This window comes from Colius striatus, chromosome 22 (genome assembly GCF_028858725.1).
Source record: "Colius striatus isolate bColStr4 chromosome 22, bColStr4.1.hap1, whole genome shotgun sequence".
Taxonomy (NCBI): Eukaryota; Metazoa; Chordata; class Aves; order Coliiformes; family Coliidae; genus Colius; species Colius striatus.
In genome coordinates this window covers 7680745-7699349 of record NC_084780.1, presented here as the reverse complement: position 1 = coordinate 7699349, position 18605 = coordinate 7680745, and the positions used below count along the sequence as shown (strand labels likewise).

At 58.0% G+C, this 18605-nt stretch overlaps 1 protein-coding gene across 2 annotated transcripts; it reads right to left on the bottom strand.

Moving 5' to 3' along the window:
- Positions 1–8463: 8463 nt before the first annotated feature.
- Positions 8464–16860, bottom strand: SLC6A17 (solute carrier family 6 member 17). Of its 2 annotated transcripts, none has more exons than XM_062013548.1 (11): positions 16572–16860; positions 14435–14592; positions 14022–14148; positions 13184–13365; positions 12702–12812; positions 11432–11673; positions 10760–10959; positions 10232–10414; positions 9903–10062; positions 9238–9400; positions 8464–8832 (listed from the first exon to the last, which is right to left on the bottom strand). In XM_062013548.1, the coding sequence occupies exons 1-11, from the start codon at positions 16858–16860 to the stop codon at positions 8464–8466; spliced, it is 2184 nt and encodes a 727-aa protein (XP_061869532.1). The 2 variants fall into 2 exon arrangements, with proteins under 2 accessions (XP_061869532.1, XP_061869531.1); XM_062013547.1 differs by having other exon boundaries at positions 10232–10424; positions 10767–10959.
- Between the last annotated feature and the right edge of the window lie 1745 nt (positions 16861–18605).

Here is an 18605-nt window from a genome sequence, read left to right as displayed (position 1 = left end):
GCCGGCGAGAGCTGCTCCGGGGCTCGGCGGGGAAGGAGCCGCCGCCGCCCGGGGCTTTTATAGGGCTGGGAAGCAGCGGCGGGGTTACGGGAGCCGGCGCCGCCCCGCCGAGGGCCCAGGGACCCCCCCTCCCCTCACAACCACCCCCCACCCGCGCCCAACCCCGCAGCCCCCCGCCGCTGCCTTCCCTCCCAACCACGCTCCTCCATCCCCGCATCCCTCCCCTCCATCCTCCCATCCCTCCATTCATCCTCCCATCGCCCCATCCCAGCCCCCCCCGGCACCGACTCACCTCCCCGCGGGGCAGCTGAGGCTCTCGGGGGGCTGAGGGGGGGTCGGTGTCAGCGAGGAGTGAACCCCGGACACCCCGGCTCCGCGTCGCGCCGGAGGGGAAACGCAGCCCAGAGCTGCCTGCGGATCTGGAGCCAGCTCTTGGCAGAGGCTCGAGCAGATCCCATCCCTCCCTGGCTCGCAATCCCTCGCTCACCGAGAGGTCAGGACGGACCGACCCCAAGCACGGGGCCGGGAGCGGTGGCGAGCTGCGTGGCTGCAGACAGACCTGACCCTCCTTCCCTCCCACCACCCTCCCACGGCATCTCTGAGTCCTGTTTCAGCTCCTGAGGGAAAGATGTCCCTTTCCCAGAGCCATGGCCACCAAAGGTGGGAGTGAGGGTCCCAACTATCCCAGTCCCAGGGGCCCTCTCCCCTAAACCCCCTCTTCGGGGGGCTCTTACCCCTCTGGTGCTGGTGATGCTCAGCCTGGTGGAGGAGGTGAAGAGCTGCAGTGGCCCAGGGGACAGGGTGAGCACCTGAGGTGTTTGCTCCTGTGCTGGCACAGCTGGGGCTGGGGGAGATGCAGGTGGGTGCTTTGGGGTGATAGATGGGATCCCAGTCCAGCACAGGCCTGTTATTGGAGGGGGCTGAGCCAGGGGGTCAGCACTTGGACAAGGTGGCCCTTGGTGCAGGGTGAGAGGACAGGGAGCGAGGGATGCTGCCCCACTCCAGCATCCCTCTCTGCACCTTCCTGGGCTCTGCACAGCATCTCCTCCTCCCAGGACCCCAGCTCCCCTCCTTACCCCCTGCCCAGGTTTATCCCCTCGCTGACATCCCCTTGGGTGGGTGCTGGGGGTGGCTGGGGCCACCCAAAAAAGCCACGAGGCATGAGAGCCACGCTTAGAATCTTACCCCAGAGCAAGCCCTCCTCCAACTGTCACTGCAACTGCACAGCTTCCAGGGCCGGATCCTGAACGGGTGCAGGCTGTGGCTGAGCTCCACACCCAAACCCCCTGGGGCTGCACCAGCTCCAGAGCGTGGAGCCCGAGGGAAGAGAGTGCTGGAGAGATGGAGCCTTGCATCACCAGCCAGGAGAGGAGATGGAGCCTTGCATCACCAGGCAGGAGAGATGGAGCCTTGCATCACCAGCCAGGAGAGATGGAGCCTTGCATCACCAGGCAGGAGAGATGGAGCCTTGCATCACCAGGCAGACAGGGCAGCTCTGCTCCTCACCCTCAGCAGCACGAGGTGGCCCAGGAGGGAGCCACACTGTGACCTGCTGCTGCCGTTTGTTCCAGAGACTTTCATCCCAGGAGGTCTCGGTGCACCCGAGCGCGGCCGTTGCTGGGCTGGGAGGAGGTGGCCAGGCAGACAAATGGGTTGTATCTGGGGAAGGAAGAGATCTTTTAGCCAGCAACACCCGCCCAAAGCTGTCTGCTCTCTAAATATGCCTTCAGATTGTTAATGTCCATGAAAAAAACAGAAGAGAGAGAGAGAGAAAACAGCAAGAGCCTGACTCCTCTGGGAGCAAGAGGGAGTCACCTCTGCAGGGACCTCCTGCAAGGCTGAAGGCATCTCAGATAACACCCAGGAGAAGGATGGAACAAAGAGCAGCACCAGGAAGATCTCAAGGAAGATCAGCTCCAACCTGGAGAAGCCACAGCCCTTGGGTGGATCCCAAGGAGGCGTTGGAGAGTCTCTGGGTCTCTCCCCCTGACCCAGCACAGTGACTTGAGCCCCTGCCTGTGACCTGGCACATGGGACACAGCCCTGGGTTGGCACGCTGGGACCTGCACAAGGGGCCACAGGATGCTTGGAGGGCTGGCTGGGGACATGCAGGGATCACATGGAGGGAGGGAGGGAGGAGGCAGGTGGACTGCAGCTCACTTGAGGGAGAGACAGATGATCTTGCTTTTGGGTGGCGAGGGACAAACTCACCTCTCCAGGTCCTTCCAGCCCATGATTCTCTTAATAGAGATACACTGACCTCAGTCTCAAACAAGGTCTCTGCCCTCTCCCCTTCATGCTTTTTAGTGGGACAGGTCCCTCTCCAGTCTGTGGCTGTTGGCACCTCAGGGTGCTGATGCCACGAGCCCCGAGTGACCTTTCAGGACACTCTCTTGGAGATGGGTCTTCTCGAAGCAGCTGCTGCAACACCGAGGCCAAAGTTCCCCTCTGCCAGCTGAATTTCCTCATCTCACGTTGCTCATCAGCCCCTGAGCACAGACATTGAGCCTCACAGGCTGCATGGACCGAGGTTGCAGCCCTGTCCCTCTGCAGGTTGTGGCTCATCCCCCAGCCTGTGAGCAGAGCCTGCACCCCGAATTTCCCCCGGGGTGGCCAAGAGCCTGTGCTGCTGTCACTGCTGCTGTCACTGCTGCTGTCACACAGTGCTGCTGTCACCCTGCTGCTGTCACTGCTGCTGTCACACAGTGCTGCTGTCACCCTGCTGCTGTCACACAGTGCCATCTTGTGGGTCCTGCACGGGCTGGAGCCAAGGCAAGGAGAAACAAAACCCCAGGAGACAGAAGCTGTCTGGGTCCAGCAGCGAATCTGGCTCCAGCCACAGCATCGCTGATGCAATTTTGCTCCATAAAAGCAATTTGGGAGCGGGAGGAGGCTGTGCTGGAGAGGGGAGGATGGTGGGGATCATCTGCCTCCCTGGCCCAGGCTGCCCAGGGAGGGTGTGGAGGCTCCTGCTCAGGAGGTTTCCAACCCCAACTGGACACGTTCCTGTGCCCCTGAGCCAGGGGAACCTGCTGGAGCAGGGGCTGGGTCTGCAGCAGCTCTGCAGGGCCCTTCCAGCCCCCACCATGCTGTGGTTCTGTGAGCTGATGCCGTGCCTCAGTTTCCCCATCTTCCAGAGTCATGAGAACTGTCTCTGACTTTCTTTCCCAGGTGCCTGGGGAACCACAGCAAGCTGTTGCTGTCAGCAGCTCCACCGTGTGCCCATCCCATTGTGTGTCCATGCCCTGCCCCAGAGATGGTTTGAGCTGAGATACCCAAAAGCTCCCCCTGATCTGACAGCATCAGCCTTGGCCTCTCCCCAGGCTCTGGAGGCTCCCTGCCTCACTGCCACTCAAACTCCTTCATATTTTTCTTCAAAGCATGTATTTGGCTTAAACTGTACCTTTGGACTCATTTCTCTGCCTCTGTTTTCCAGCCCCACAAGGGCCAGAATCACTTTTTCTTGCTTGTTTCCAGCTCAGCACAGCAGGGAGCATCCCATGGGGGTACCACAGAGCCCTGGGCATCACCCTGAGCTAGGCTGGATGGGTGCTGTGCCTGTAATCCTGCATCCCTCTCTGTGCCACCTCACTGAGGAGGAAGAGGAACTGAGAGCATCTCTGTCCCTGCTCCCACAGACCAGGGCTGGGGTCAAAGCTGCTCCATGTGTCCCATTGTCCTGGTCATTGCTCCTGGGGGAAGTTTCCTGGACAATCTCTGGGCAAAGATGACCCATGGACCACCTCCTGCCTCCAGCCCCTGTTGGAATGATTTGCTCTCATCCTTCACCAGCATCTCCTATCAGAATCATTGTGGCTGGAAAAGCCCCTGAAGCTGCTGCAGCCCCAGCCCTGCCCTCACCCTGCCCAGCCCAGCACTGACCCACAGCCCTCAGCACCTCAGCCCCACGGCTTTGGGATCCCTCCAGGGCTGGGCACTGCCTCAGCTCCCTGGGCAGCCCATTCCAGTGCTCCTGACACCCACCTTTAGGTGCTGATCAGTGCTGATGAGGTTCCCCCTCAGCCTTCTCCAGGCTGAACAGCCCCAGGTCCTGCAGCCTTTCCTCATAGGAAAGACATTCCAATCCCCTGGTCCTGCTCCAGGGGGTGTTTCCAGGCTCCAAGTACCCCCAGGGCATTATGCAGAGGAGCAAAAACTATGTCTTACCAGTCCACATGCCCCATAAAGCCAGTGGGTACTGGTTGAACTGGTCCAAGATGGAAGATCACATCCATGACACTCCTGAGGCACCTGTGGGCAGAGCAAGTCCCTTGTAGGGGCTGATGTGGCTGGAGGGAGGGAATGAGAGGAGCAGGGGGGACAGAAGGACGATGGCTGTGATGTGATAGGAGAGGGCAGGATCGAGACAGCGATGCCCAGAGGTACCCACAGGCCCAGTGCCCATCGCTTCAGCTCTCAGCACCCTCAGAGAGACCCCAGGAAAGCAAACAGAGGCAGAGAAGAGACTTGGTGAGGAGAGCTTTGGTAAGAAGAGACTTTAATTGGACTCTGTTACAGCTCTTACAGGGTTTCTCTCGACTGCCCAGGAGTCCAGTGTCACGGCACACGTGGCAAACACACGGCTACGAGGGTACATGGGACGAGTTACTATGAGATCTGTGCTTTTACCTGTACAGGAGGGGGGTTTTCAGCCTTGTGCTGCCCACAAGGGAAACAGCCACGTGCTGTGTGCTGCCATGGCTCTGCCTGGGCTCTGCTGTGCTCCTTGGGGCCACCAAGGCCACCCAGCTCTGTTCCCACTGAGACCCAGGCTGGGGGATGGGAGGAAGGCAGTGGAAGGATTGAGGGGAAGGGGCTGAGGGACATGGTGCAAATCAGCAGAGTGCTGCCAGTTCCAGCCACCTGCTCTGCTCCAGGGTGAAGGGCAGATCCAGCCCTTGCCCACAGTGCTCACCTACTGAGCATCCCAGCTCCAGCCCCCTGGGGACTGCACCAGCCTTCTGCAGAACTCCTCTCTGTCCTCAGCACCAGCCATCCCCTCTCCAGACCCACTTACAGCCCCCCAGCTCTGTCCCCAAGAGAGGGGACAGGATTTTGACCTCTTCTGGTCTACCCAGCACCTCCTTGTCCCCCAGGCAGGGACATGATCCTGCCCTGAGCTGCTGGATCTGGGCTGGGAGCTGAGCAAGGAGCTGATGTTGGGGGGACAGGAATATTGGCAGCAGTTCCCTCCTCCTTCCACCACCAACCAGAGGAAAACTGAAAAGTGCCTGTGCTCACAAGTAGCAGCTGTTCCCTGTGTGTCTGGGGAGAAAAAAGGGAGGGGAGGAGGGATTTTGAGGGCTAAAAGCCACTGGAGCCCGTCCCGATGCACAGCCCGGGACCCCCAGGAGGTGTGTGGGGGGAGAGCAGAAGAAACCCCCACCACAGGCCCCAAAAGTGCCCAGGTAGAGTGAGAAGTGAACCCTAAACACAACCCCCCCCCCCCAACACACACACACACCCCCACACACAGCACCTACAGACAAACACACGCTCACAGGGTGACAACACAGAGCACTTACAGCACACACACACACACACACACACTCCCCCTACAGCCTGTGCCTAACACCGAGCAAAATGCCACCAAGAAACACACTATTTCCACAGAGAAAAAGAAAAGTGGCATCCCCTCCTCCTCCTCCTCCTCTCTGCTGCTTCCCCCAGGGCAGCTGCAGCCCCTGGGGATGGGGATGCTGGAGCTCCTGGGGATGGGGATGCTGGAGCCCCTGGGGATGGGGATGCTGGAGCTCCTGGGGATGGGGATGCTGGAGCCCCTGGGGATGGGGAGGATGAGGAGGAGGAGGAGGAGGAGGGAGGGGAGACAGGCACCAGCCACACAAGAGAAATCAAAAGGTACAGATGTGTCCTGGTATCCAATGAGAATTGATCTGTACAGCACTGGGGGATGGAAATAGGTCAGGGGCCACTTTGGAATACAATTTGTCATTTAACAGCATTTACAGTGGCATTTACAGAATAAATATACAATAGAGACAGAGACTCTGGGGTTACTGGTCCTTCCCTCTCTGTATAGATATTTATATATATATAATAGAGCTTTTCTTTGTTACCTTCTTCTTGACTTTACCTCTTGGTGACACTGCAAGAAGAGGGGAGGAAAGTGAAGGCCTCCCTGGCTGGTTTGGGAATGGTGATGGGAGAGACAAGAGGGCTGGATCCTTCCCCCCAGGGCTGGAGGAGCATCAGGCCATGGCAGCAGCTGGGGCTCAGCTCTTCTGCTCCCTGAACTCCATGGGAGCTACGGTGGGAACTCAGCCCCTGGGCTCAGGGGGAAAGGTGGTGGTGGGCAACAATTTGGCTCATCCTCTGTTTTGCTGGTCAGGTGGAGGAAACTGGGGACAGAGGGAGAAATAAGAGATGGGGGTCATCTTGCCTAATGATGGGGAAATGCCACGGGGTTTGTGCTTCTCCCAGTCAGAGATGATGTGTGTGGGAGTATTTCTATGTCCCTCTACATGGGGAAGGGAAGGAGAAAGGCAGCAGAGGGGATGGTGAAGGGGGAACTGCTGGAGGAGAGACCACACAAGGCTGATGCTGATCCTGACCACACAGGCTGGTGCTTCTCACAGCCAGCAGAGATTGAGCTGCTTCAGGTCTGACCATGCCTCCATTTTCCCCTTGGAAAAATGATCAAGGAAGAGCCTGAGCTAATTGTCCAGGAGAAGGACTGTGGATAAAGGATCAGAACCCACAGGAGAAACATCCTTGGTGGGGGTCTCCTGGCCCCAGAGATGCCACGAGAAGTCGAGGATGGGATGAATGGATCAAGTACCTTCTGCCTTCACCTCCCAGCTGAAAGAACACCCATTGAGAGGAAAGCAGAGGAGAGAAGGGCTCATGGGCAAGAGGCCACAAACTTGGCCTTCAGATTGGCTTGAAATACCATCATGCATGATGCCAGCCCAGCAGAACCAAGAATGAGGAGCTCCCTCAGCTTTGGAGGCCATAGCAACGTGCTGAGTGTGCCAGCACAGGCAGCTGCTCCCCTGTCCCCATGGGGAAGGGAGGAAGATGCCATGTAATACTGGTACACTTGAGAGGAATGCTTGGCTACACAGAGGATCCAGGGAAATGACCTTCAGTCCCCATGGGAGAGCCTTGGAGCTGGGAGATCCCAACCTTGCCCAGGCAGCCTGGGCAGAAACAACACAAAGCCACATCAGTCTGGTCCCCAGAAAAGGTAGATGGGCACTATAGAGGCCCCTGGGGTCTAACAAGGGCTCACCAGCCTGGATCAAGAGCTGGTGGGGACACTGGGACCTGGCACTGATGCCCAATAACTGCTGCTCAGTAGCCACCCACTGTCCCCAGGAGCTGGTGACCCTGGTCCCAAGGGTGGTGAGGAACAGGAGGCACTGCAGCCCCCCTGGCTCGAAGCCATGAGAAATGAGGACACACATCCAGAGATAATCACTGCCCAGCTCCCCTCAGCTGGTGGGTGCAAGGGAGGTAAGTCAGGGGGTGGTTTCCTGAGAGCTAAACCAGGACTGTGGTAGGACTGGATGTCCCACAGCTTCTCTGCTTGTCCCTCTGGGACAGCTGAAGAGAGTGGCAAGAGGAGACCATCACCATGCCAGGGATTTTGCTTCAGCAGAACATCCCACACACCAGCAGTACTTCCAAGAGAGCACTCACACCATCCCCACCATGGTAACCCTCACCAGACCCCACACATGCTCACACACCCAGACCACCCTCAGCTCAGAGGGCTTCTGCCACCCAGGGAGCACACTGACCACGTCACCCCATGGATGGGACAGCTCTGTGCCTCAGAACAACCCACAGCTGCTGTCCCCATGCTGGTGGGTAACAAAACATGCCAAGGGTCTGCCATCTGCAGCCTCACACCCGTTGCAGCACCTCAGGCAGCCCCACGCTGCTCCCTGCCCACCCTGGTCACCGCTTTGGGGCTCTTTTGGGTGTGTCCACAGCTATAAAAACCTACAGGAGCTACAACAACAACAACGATGGTGACAGCAGCAGCACCCTTCTTGTGCTATGAACATCTGTGGTGGATTGTGCTCGTTGGATAAGGCCATGACTCCTCCCAGGTGAAGGACAGCAGCCAGGGAGGGCCGGGTGCTGGGTGCCGGGGGAGCGTGGCTGACTTCCCACCCACACCAGGTCCTTTTTCCAACCATCAGCTGCTTAGAAAAGAGAGACTCCTCGCTTCAGAGTCCAGCAGTGTCTCTTGTTCCTCCTCCCTGCCCCAGGGCTGAGCCTGGGGGTGCTGCCTGTCAGCCCAGGGGTGTCAGAGGAGTCCTGCCCCTCCCGCAGTCCCGTCCTCCCGGGTCACAAACGGCTGCTTTGGGTTACGGTTTTTAAGAGGGGTTTCTTCTTCACCTTCCTTATGAATGAATTTTCCCGTTGCCTGGACATCCAGGAGCCACTCCCCAGTGCCCTGCTCTCCCAGTGGGGGTGGGCAGCGGGCAACCATCACAGTTCAGACTCGGGGGTGCTGGCCAGTAGGTACCCGCTGCCGTAGCGTCCGTTGGGCGCGTTGCTCATCTCCAGGGGGGAGCTGCTGCCGGGCCCCAGGTAGGAGCGGTGTGTGGGCATGGGGGAAGGGGTCTCGCTGGGCACTTTGCTCAGGATGAAGCGGGTCTCGTCGTTGTCTTCCAAGTTGGAGATGTCCTTCATCATCCGGCCCTTCTTGTAGGTGACGGACAGCGCGTTGGAGCCGTCTGACACGAGGTGGAACTGCCGGAGGATGAAGACCAGAGGCAGGGGGAGGGATGCCAGGATGATCAGAGAGATGAGGATAGCCATGGCCCAGGTTGGGTAGAAGAGGAACTTTTCTGCAGCCTGGAAGAGACAAGTGTCAGTGTCAGCTGCAGCGAAGGGATGCACACCAAGGGCAGCATCTCCTGAGCGCGAGCACCTCAGCAGCTCCCCGCTGCCTCCTGCCAGGCTTCGTGCTGGGGAAGCTCTCAGAAAGGGGGTTCAAACCCTGCAAGGTCCTGCACACAGGTGTGGGAGCAAACCAGGATCCGAGCTCCAACCTCAGCCCATGCTCAGAGCTGGGTGGAGAGTTCTGGGCAGCGTGGACAAACCTGAATGCAAAGCCAGAGGCGAGAGCGTCTCGCAGCGGGAGAGGGGAGGAGGACAAAGCAGGGCTGTGAAGCACAGGGTGGTCTGCAGCTCTCAGCCTCCCCCTGGCCAGCCTGGGCCCGGGAGGGAGATGGCAGTGGGGAAGGGACATGTGCTCACCTCCTCTCTGATCCATGCACTGTAGCCTGGGGGGCTGACGCCCAGCTGGATGATGCTGGCGGTCATGAGCACAGCCATGCAGATGGGAGAGACGTACTTCCAGGTGTAGTAGTAGAACTGATAGGGCCGGAAACCCAACATTTCTGTCAGCTCCTGCATGAACCTGCCAAGAAGAAGAGACAGAGCCATGTCATTCTCCAACTCCAGCTGAGCGACTCCCCCCTAGAAGCCCTTGTGAATTACACTCAGGGCAGAGCCTGAGGAAGAGCCCAACTAATCCAGACAAGCTCCTTGGTGTCCCTCAAGCTCATGGCACTGGTTGGGAACTTTCATTTGAGCCTTAGCCAGAGCCTCCTTTGCTCTGGGCAAACTCATGAACAAGAACAGGCACTAAGGAACAAGATCCTCTTCCAGAAGGACCTGGAAACCTCAGAGTAAAGGGTAACCACAAGCCACAGAGCACCCCAACCAACACTAGATACCCACTAGAGGGACCTGCTCCTGGCACTGAGTTACACCTGGGGCAGAGCAGAGGATCAATTTGAACTGAGATCCTGCCTCTGTCAGGCAGCTGCCCCTGGGGCATAGGCTCCCTCAGAGCTGGGCTCCTGAGGGAAAAGTCACATGGGCAAGAGCTGGAAGGAGGGTTTTGCTTTTTGCCTCACTTCTTGGTGCCATAAATCCAGGCCACAGCGATGTTCTCCAGGATGACCACGACGGTGAGAGGCAGCGTGGCTGAGTAATCATCAAACATGGTGACAAAGTAATTCCCAGAGCGCTGCACGAAGATCAGTCCCACCAGGAAAGCGAAGATGCAGCACCCAACTGCAGGGAGCAAAGGGGCACGTGGTCAGCAGAACACCCACCCAAGGCCAACCACCCCCTTCAGCTCCTGAGCACCAGCAGCACCCAGCCACCACGTCCTGCAGAGCGTCCCTGGGGCCATGCCGACCCTCCAGCCCCTTCCCAGCAGGGTGCAGGACAAAGAGCTCACCTGTGAACACCTCCTTCCGCACCTTGAAGGTGTCGATGATGGGGGTGGTGATGCCTGACATGGTCCCGATCATGCTGCCCAGCCCCAGGTTTATCAGCATCAGGAAGAACATGACGGACCAGAACGGGGAAGCTGGGAAGTGGGTCATGGCTTCTGTGAAGGCGATGAAGGCCAGGCCAGTTCCTTGCACAGACTGTTCACGGGGAAGAGAGGACAGAAAGATGAGAAGAAGCATGTGAGGGACACAGCCTGAAAGACCCTGTGTGACTCAGGTCTGTCTCGCTGAGCCCAGTCTGGGAGCCCAGCTAGGAAGTGCTGATGACTCTGCTATGGGCAGATCTTTCCCCCATCCCAAGCAGGAGCACTCTGTGCTGGGGAGAACCACAGGGACAGGGAACTCCCATCCCTGGAGTGTCTCTAAAAACAGGGGTTTTTTTTCCAGATCCATGTGACAGGAGCAACATAAGCAAAGCAACTCCAGGGAGAGGCAGGGGGTAGGTGACCTCCTGGTCCTACTAGGAGTGGCACCAGGTACCTTGTTGAGCTCATCCTCCAACAGGCAGGCATCCAAGCCCAGTTCTTTGAAGTGCCCTTCTTTGACTGTCATGATCACCCTGTACATCTCATTGTAGTCTTTGGCAGTGAGGTGGGAGAAGTTCACGTGGGGTGGGATGAGGTCGTGGCTCAGCACGTTGGTGTTCAAGTAGCCCAAGATCTTCTCAGCATTCCTAAGACAGAGCAGGACCTGGTCACCAGACACATCCCCTTCCTCCCAGGGTGGAGGATGGGCCCTGACCATGCCCTCACCACAGATCTGGCAGCTCACTAAAGACAACATTAGGTGCACAGATTCCCCTTCCTCCAGCTGCTTCTGGGCCACAGCAGGTCCCTTGCCCTTCCAGACAAGTGGATCCCACCATGAGTGGAAACTGGGGGCAAGTGATGTGACATGTTGGATCCACCTTCAATTTGCAGACTAAGAGCCCATCTTGGGGCTGGGGGAGTTGGAAATCCAACTACCTCAGCTACAATGGGGCATCTCTGGAGATTCAGGTCTTCACCATCAGCAATTTGGGTCCAACAAAACACAGCATCACCCAGCTCCAGAGCACTTAACTCTGCTGCCTCCAGACCCACCAGAACCAGCAGCAGCCAACCCATGCCCACCTCAAACACAGTTAAAAACAGAGCAAATCTTACTCCACCACACATTTCTCATTCATGATGTTGGCCTTGAAGCCCAGCACAGCAAACACAACCAGGGTGGCCAGCACAGACGTGAAGAAGTTGATGAAGGAGACGAGGGTGGCATCGAAGTGGCAGTTGTTGTCCTGCTTGTTGTAGCTGGAGAAGGCAATGACTCCCCCAAAGCCCAGCCCCAAGGCAAAGAAAACCTGTGTAGCTGCCTCCCGCCACACCTGAGGGTCCAGCATCTTGTCCAGCTGGGAAGGAAGATGGAAGGAGGAGTTAGGTGGTGTGGTGGCCTCACAACTCATCCCAGTGGAGCCAGAGCTGAATCAAAAGGCTGCTGTGCCTACAGCCTGGGCTGGTTTGGGAGCAGCCAAGGGTGTGCTTTGATCTACAGTGATCAGGTCTTGCATTGCCCAGCACACACAGATCCCAGGGTGGTGGGTGCTGGAAGGGCCCTGCAGAGCTGCTGCAGCCCCTGCTAAAGCAAGTTCCCCTGGATCAGGGGGCACAGGAACGTGTCCAGGGGGGGTTTGGAGACTTAATGGTTGCTCAGGAGAGGGAGCCCTGGCACAGGCTGCCCAGGGGGCATGTGGAGTCTCTCCCAGCAGAGACCAGGCAGGTGTCCCAGTGTAAAGCCCCACAGCTTCCCAGTGTCCTGCAGCTTCCCAGCTACCCTGTCCCCCCACCCATGAGTCTCCATCCTCCCCCAGCCATCTCCTGCCTCCAGAGCACCTGGAGCACTTGAAATCAAACCTCTTGACTGTGGGGTTCAGCCTCTCATCCCCCCAGCCACATCCTGCCTCTCCTGTGAGCCAGAGCTGCAGACTGGAGGCTTCTGAGCATCATTCATCAAGAGATCATAATTAATATCTTCTAACAGCCTTGCTAGCTGAGCTGATTCATCTACATCTCTGCTTAGTTAATTAATTGGCTAGTTAATTAATGCATGCATACCACCAGCAGAGGTTTTGCTGCCATGGAGTCTTTACATGGATTGTTTCAGGCACTCCCACTCCCCCAGCCTGGCATGGTGGGGTGACAGGAGTGATGCTGAGGCTCCAGGCAGCTCCAGGGTGGTGAGTTTGTGAGGCCCTTGGCTGTCCTGGCCCTATCCTGTGCTTAAGGTGCTGCTGGCACATCCTGATGATCTAACCAGGATCTTCCAGGGTAGCTTTGGGGTTGGTGTTCTTGGTTTTTTTGAGGTGGGAAGCATAATGGAAATAGGGTGTGAGGAGCCAGGAGAACGTGCTCAGAGCCTGCAGGGCTCAGGGACTCTTACCTTGGGTGTGAACATGTGCATGATCCCATCCACTGCCCCACGCAGCAGAAGCCCCCGCACCAAGAAGCAAACCAGCACCACGTAGGGGAAGAGAGAGCTGAAGTACATCACCTAGGGCAAGAGGGATGTAGATGGGACTTTATCCTGGGCACAGGACACCTGCTGCTGTGATCCTGCTGCTGCTGCAGCTCACTCCCAGCCCCCTGCTCTCAGGGCCACGGGACAGGACCCTCACCCTCAGCTACCTGCTAATGCACCAGATGCTTTGCAGAGCACATCTGGAGTCAGGGATGTTCAGGTGTCCCAGGAGACCATACCCTGCTGCATCTGGCCCCTCTGCTGAAGCAGCCTTGCTTGCAATGTCAAGGCTGTCTCTGCAAGGTCGTGACACAGCAGCCTCCAGTCACTCGAGACCAGGGCAGCACAGGGTTTCTGCCTCAAAGACAGACCCCAGCCAGGCTGAGGTGACCACCAATACCCACCTTCCCTGAGGACTGGATGCCTTTGATCATGGCCAAGCCAACAAGGCTCCAGGCCACCAGCAGACAGACAGTCATCTTCCAGTTGAGCCCCCCACTCTCCGAGATGGAGCTGGAGATGTCCAAGGTCTCCCGGTACCAGAAGTAGGTGGTGGCTGAGCTCCTCTCACATTCAGTCTCCACAACTGCAACCAAGCAGAGGCAGGAGAGCATGAGGGGGCTGGGGGGAGTCACCCACCGTCTCTTAGGTGATGAACATCAATTAATATCAAAGGCCTGGCCAGAGAAGAGCCCTGGAAGCTGAGGGAGAGGAATTAATGGAGCTGAATTCGAGCTGGAAAAGGAAGAGGCAGGACATAAAGCCTCAGTCAGGTGGAAACAGAATCAGTTTGGTTGGAAAAGACTTTGAAGATAATCCAGCCCAATGACTAAGCTCCCACTGCCAAGCCCATCACTCCCAGAGTGTCCCAAGGGATGGAGCAGCCAGCTGAGCCTCGCCTGGCTCTCACTGCCTCCCTCCATGCTCCTGGCTCAGATCCTGACCCTGAGCACTGAGGCAGCCTGGAGACCCAGGCTCTGGCTCCCCAAACTGGCATCAAATCCCACCAGTGGGGACAGACCCCAAGGGGAGAGCGTGGGGAAGACTCATCCAACCTGAGGGAAACATCTCCATATGATCAAGGCAACTGGAGCAGAGAGGTCCCAGAGCCTGAGGAGACACCTCGACCTCCAGTGTCCCCAGCTCACGGCAGCTGGAGGTGCCCAGTGTCACGTATCCCCCCTTCCCTGTGCACTGCTCCTTCCTGGCTGAGCCTCCCCCGTGCCTGTGGCCACCCCTTACCAGCCACTGAGCCGTTTTTCACGATGGGACACTCGCTCCAGGGCAGAGGGTACTGGAAGGACTTGAAGAAGTAAAAGATGCTCCAGCCAATGATGACATTGTAATAGAGACCAACGAAGAAACACACCTAGGAGGGACAGGGAGAAGGACACAGCATTAAACCCCAGGGCAATGGCACTGTCCCCAACACATCTCCCACTGGACAGGGCTGGGGGAACCCAGGCTGCTGGCATCAGGGGATGGACCCATTCCCAAACCAGGCACAGACCCACGAGTGGAGCTGGAAAAATCCCTTTGAGCTCTCAAACCTCCACACAGGGCCGCTCAAGGTTTGCTTCCACAGCATCCCCAGCTTCAAAGCCGTGCCAGAGCCCCTGAGGAGGGAGCCCAAAGGCACCCATGGGTGCACTCACCAGGCAGCTGGCATAGCCAATGCCCCCCAGGCGAGGACAGATGTAATTCCAGACGCCGATGCTGCCCCTGCGGATGCGCTGCCCCACCGCCAGCTCCAGGAAGAACAGGGGCAGCCCGATGAGGATGAGCAGCACCAGGTATGGGACCAGGTAGGCACCTGGCAGGGGAGAGAAAGCTCGTTGTGGCTGCATCTCTGCCTGCTCTCCTGCAGCCACGGATGGAGGAGCAGGGAGGGACAGGCAGGGCAGGGCTGGGACAGGCTCTGCCTGAGCCATCGCTTCATTTGCAGTGGATCTGGGAATGCAGGTTGGTGCTTGGGCAGCAGTGGACAGGAGCAGATGTGTGTGGAAGGAAAGGGTGCAACATCCCCTGTCAGTGTGGGATAGAGGTTTAAGCATGGTGGCAAGAAAAGACAGAAGATGGAGTGTCTGCCCCATGGGACAGAGGTGGCCACTTGGCCAAAAGTGTAGGAAAGCTCAGTCAATCTGCTGCTCAAGACACTTCCCAGCTCTGTGCCTCATTTTCCCTGCCTGTAAAACAGAGGCAATGGTTGAGGCAGCTTGGAAAGCCTTTCTTTTAGACCTGCTCCAGGAAGATGTCACCAAACAAGTTGCTCCTAAAACCAGCTGCCTGTCCCGATCCCTGCCCAGCTCAGTGCCCACGTCCTGGGTTCAAACCCAGCACACCAGCCCCCTCTGCTGCAGCAGGTCTTGGGGCTGTTGCAGGTCTAGTTCCCCATTCCCACATCACATCCCTCATATCTAAACCCACTTGCTTAGTGCTCCCCACATACAGTCAGCAAATTCAGCCCTGGAGCTGCCAGGGAATACAGCAGGATGAGTCCCAGCCTGGGAACACGACCTCATCCTGCTTCCAGCCTCCTTCGGGCCACACATACAACATGCATCAGCATGTGCAGGGGTGATGGGGACCTGCAGGTGCTCAGCACCACCCAGGACCACACAGAATCATGGAATCATTTGGGGTGGAAAAGCCCTTGGAGCTGCTGCAGTCCCAGCCCTGCCCTCACCCTGCCCAGCCCAGCACCGACCCACAGCCTCAGCACCTCAGCTCCACAGCTTTGGGATCCCTGCAGGGCTGGGCACTCCCCCAGCTCCCTGGGCAGCCTGGCACAGGGGCTGACACCCCTCTCAGGGAAACAGTTCTGCCTCAGCTCCAGCCTCAACCTCCCCTGGGGCAACCTCAGGCTGTTTCCTCTTGTCCTGTCACTCTTTCCTGGGCAGAAGAGACCAACCCACCCTGCAAAGCTTCTGCTGCACTGAATCAGGCCTGGAGCCCAAGCAGGGCAGCAGGAGCTGGGTGCAGGAGGTGCTGGATGCAGGAGCAATCGAAGCCAGCTCCAGCCCCACTGGGAAGGGGAAGGGAGGTGGGAGCAGCCCTGGGGTGGGAAGTGCTGACTGCACAGGTCTTTGGCAGAATGACTCATGGTGAAGCTGACACCAGAGATGTTTTAATTATTGAGAGGGCTGCAGGCTTGGCAGCTGGGGGCTGGGGGCATGGGGAATGGTGCAGTGCTGGGAAGAAAGCGAGTGCAAGGAGGAGAGGGGAAAGCTGGGCTGATCCTGCCTTCGTTCAGTGCTGCCTCCCATCACTGCAAAGTCAGTGCTTAATGGTGAGCAAACAGCCCCCTCAGTCATGTCATGAAGGGAGTCAGGTCTCAGCACAGCTGGGACAGAGCTGGGCTGCCTGGGAGCCCAAGGCATGGGATGGGATGGGATGGGGTGGGATGGGGTGGGGTGGGATGGGGTGGGATGGGATGGGGTGGGATGGGATGGGAGGACAGACTGGCTGGAAGGAGCATTCCAGAAGGGGCTGGGACCTCCACAACCCAGCTCCAGGACACAGGGAAACGGGGGGATTCTCTCTTCAGAGGGCACAGCAAGAAATCCTGGCTCCCAGCCTGGGATTCACCTCGACTTTGGAGTGGCTGGGTGGACAGACACCCTTTGGGAAGAGGCTTTCCTGCACCTCTGACCACATGCAGCGACGAGCAGCTCCTGGCTGCCCTTTGCCTCCTGCAGAGCCCAAACACCCCCCCAGGATCCACACAGTGAAGCAGGACCGGACCATCCCCCCTGTCCCCAAGGGCTGAGCACACCCTGCCCCATCTCCCACCTCCTCCATTCTTCTGGCAGAGGTAGGGGAAGCGCCAGACGTTGCCCAAGCCCACGGAGTAGCCGATCTGTGCCAGGATGTACTGCAGCTTGCTGTTCCACGCCGGCCTGTTCTCTGCATCCAGCTCCTCGTCTCCATCCTTCTGCTTGTCCCAGCTGTCCCCCCCTGTCACGTTGAGCACGCTGCGCTTGTAGTCCACGGGCTCCTCGTGGGCCAGCAGGTCGGCCACCGACTCGGTGACGTGCTCGGTGCTGTGCTCCCGCTGCGTCACTTTGCTGTTCTTGGGCATCGTGGCTGCGCGGGTCAGAGTCCCTCAGGGAGTGACACCGGAGGAGCTACGGCTTGGGCTTCACTTTCTCCTCATCAGCAGGACCTGGGCAAGGGGAAAAGGGTTGACAAAGCATCAGTTGGTTTTGCCTTCCCCTGCAGCGTGTTCTGATGCTGGTGGGAGCAGCAGCAGCAGGGAATGAGCTGCTCCATCACCTCGTGCCACGGGGACACCCCTCTGGGCTGGGGGGGTGTTAAGAAGCACAACTTTCCTCCAGCAGCAGCTGAGCACTGGCAGCAAAGCCCATCCCATCCCCAACCAGTGCACCAAGGTCCTGACCTGGCACTGGAGGGAAGCAAAGCACCAGCAGCAGGAAACCTCACCCTCACCTTGGTGCTTTTTCAGCCCTGAAGGAAGTTCTCCTTTGCCAGGCCCTGTGTTCCTATCACAGGAGCTATTTTGGGCTGCTGGCTGCATCCGTTGCCAGGCAACCGTGTGGCTCGACATCTCCCCTGGATCCTGCTCCTTCCCAGAAGCTGTTTGAGTTCTCCTCAAGCCAGGCCCAGCAATGTTTCATTTCCTAACGAGGGCTCATTCACATCAAGCACTCACAGCTCATGGCTCCATCCTGGCAACCACCAGCACATGGCTGCCCGGGGCTGGGGCATCCTCAGCCAGGATGGAGACAGGCACAGAGGGGAGGGAAGGGCCTTGGCCAGCAAATCACTGGGATCTCCATCCATTCTGGATCAGGATTAGTGCAGATCTGGTTGAATCAACACTCACAAGTTGTTTGCTGCTCCCTGTCTGCTCAGCAGCCACTTCGGCTCCTTCTGAGCAAGGGTGACTCAGACCTTCAGGAGGACTCAGCCTCAGGGGTTAAAGACTCTCTTTATATTAAGGACAGGGCCTAGAAGACCTGGGATCTGCTGGCTGAGCCTCCAGAGCTCAGTGCCTCAGAGCCAGAGCACCCAAACTGTTCTCCTGGGACAGCTCAAGCCCTTGGAGCAAAGCCTGGGAGGTGTCCAGCTCCAGGGCAGGTGGTGTTGAACCATGGTAAGGTCAGGAGAGACCCCACAGCATCTCTCTCTGGATCTCTACCTCTCAGTTTAGGTCCCCCCAGTACTTTCCTTAGGAGGTGTGCAGGGCACAGCAGTCCTGGGGGCACAAGTTCTTCAAGGACCTCTCAGCACCTCTGAGGACACTCAGGACAGCAACATGCCCAAGGGATGTGGGGCTCAAACGGGGTGCTCAGCTGCTCTCCTGGGGCAAGGGCTCTCTGGGCATTGGGATGAGGGGAAGGAGCAGAGGTACAAGTCTCCCTCCTCATAACAGATACATCCAAATTGAACTAGAGCAAGAGAGAACCATGGTAGAGGTCCATATGTTGACCCTGGCATGGCTTTGTCACTGTGTGCCCATGGCTTGCTTCAGGAGCTCCTGCTGTCTGTCCCATGGCTCTGCCCCAGCCTGGTGATGGTTCTCCTGCCAGGCCTGAAGGAGAGAGGACTGATCCTGACATCAGTGCCCTAATCATACCCAATGTTTGCTGTCCACATCCCTGCCAGAGCTGAGAGATGAGCTCAGCCAGAAGCAGCACAGAACCACTGACCCACACAGCACAGGGACCGAATCCAGGGACCAGCGAGGTCAACAAGGCTCTTCCTATTCATTGCCCCAGCCTTTTGCACCAGCCCCAAGGTTTACACCCCTCAAACTGGAAAGCACAGTCCAAATCCAGCTGGGAAAGGTATTTTCTAACTCCT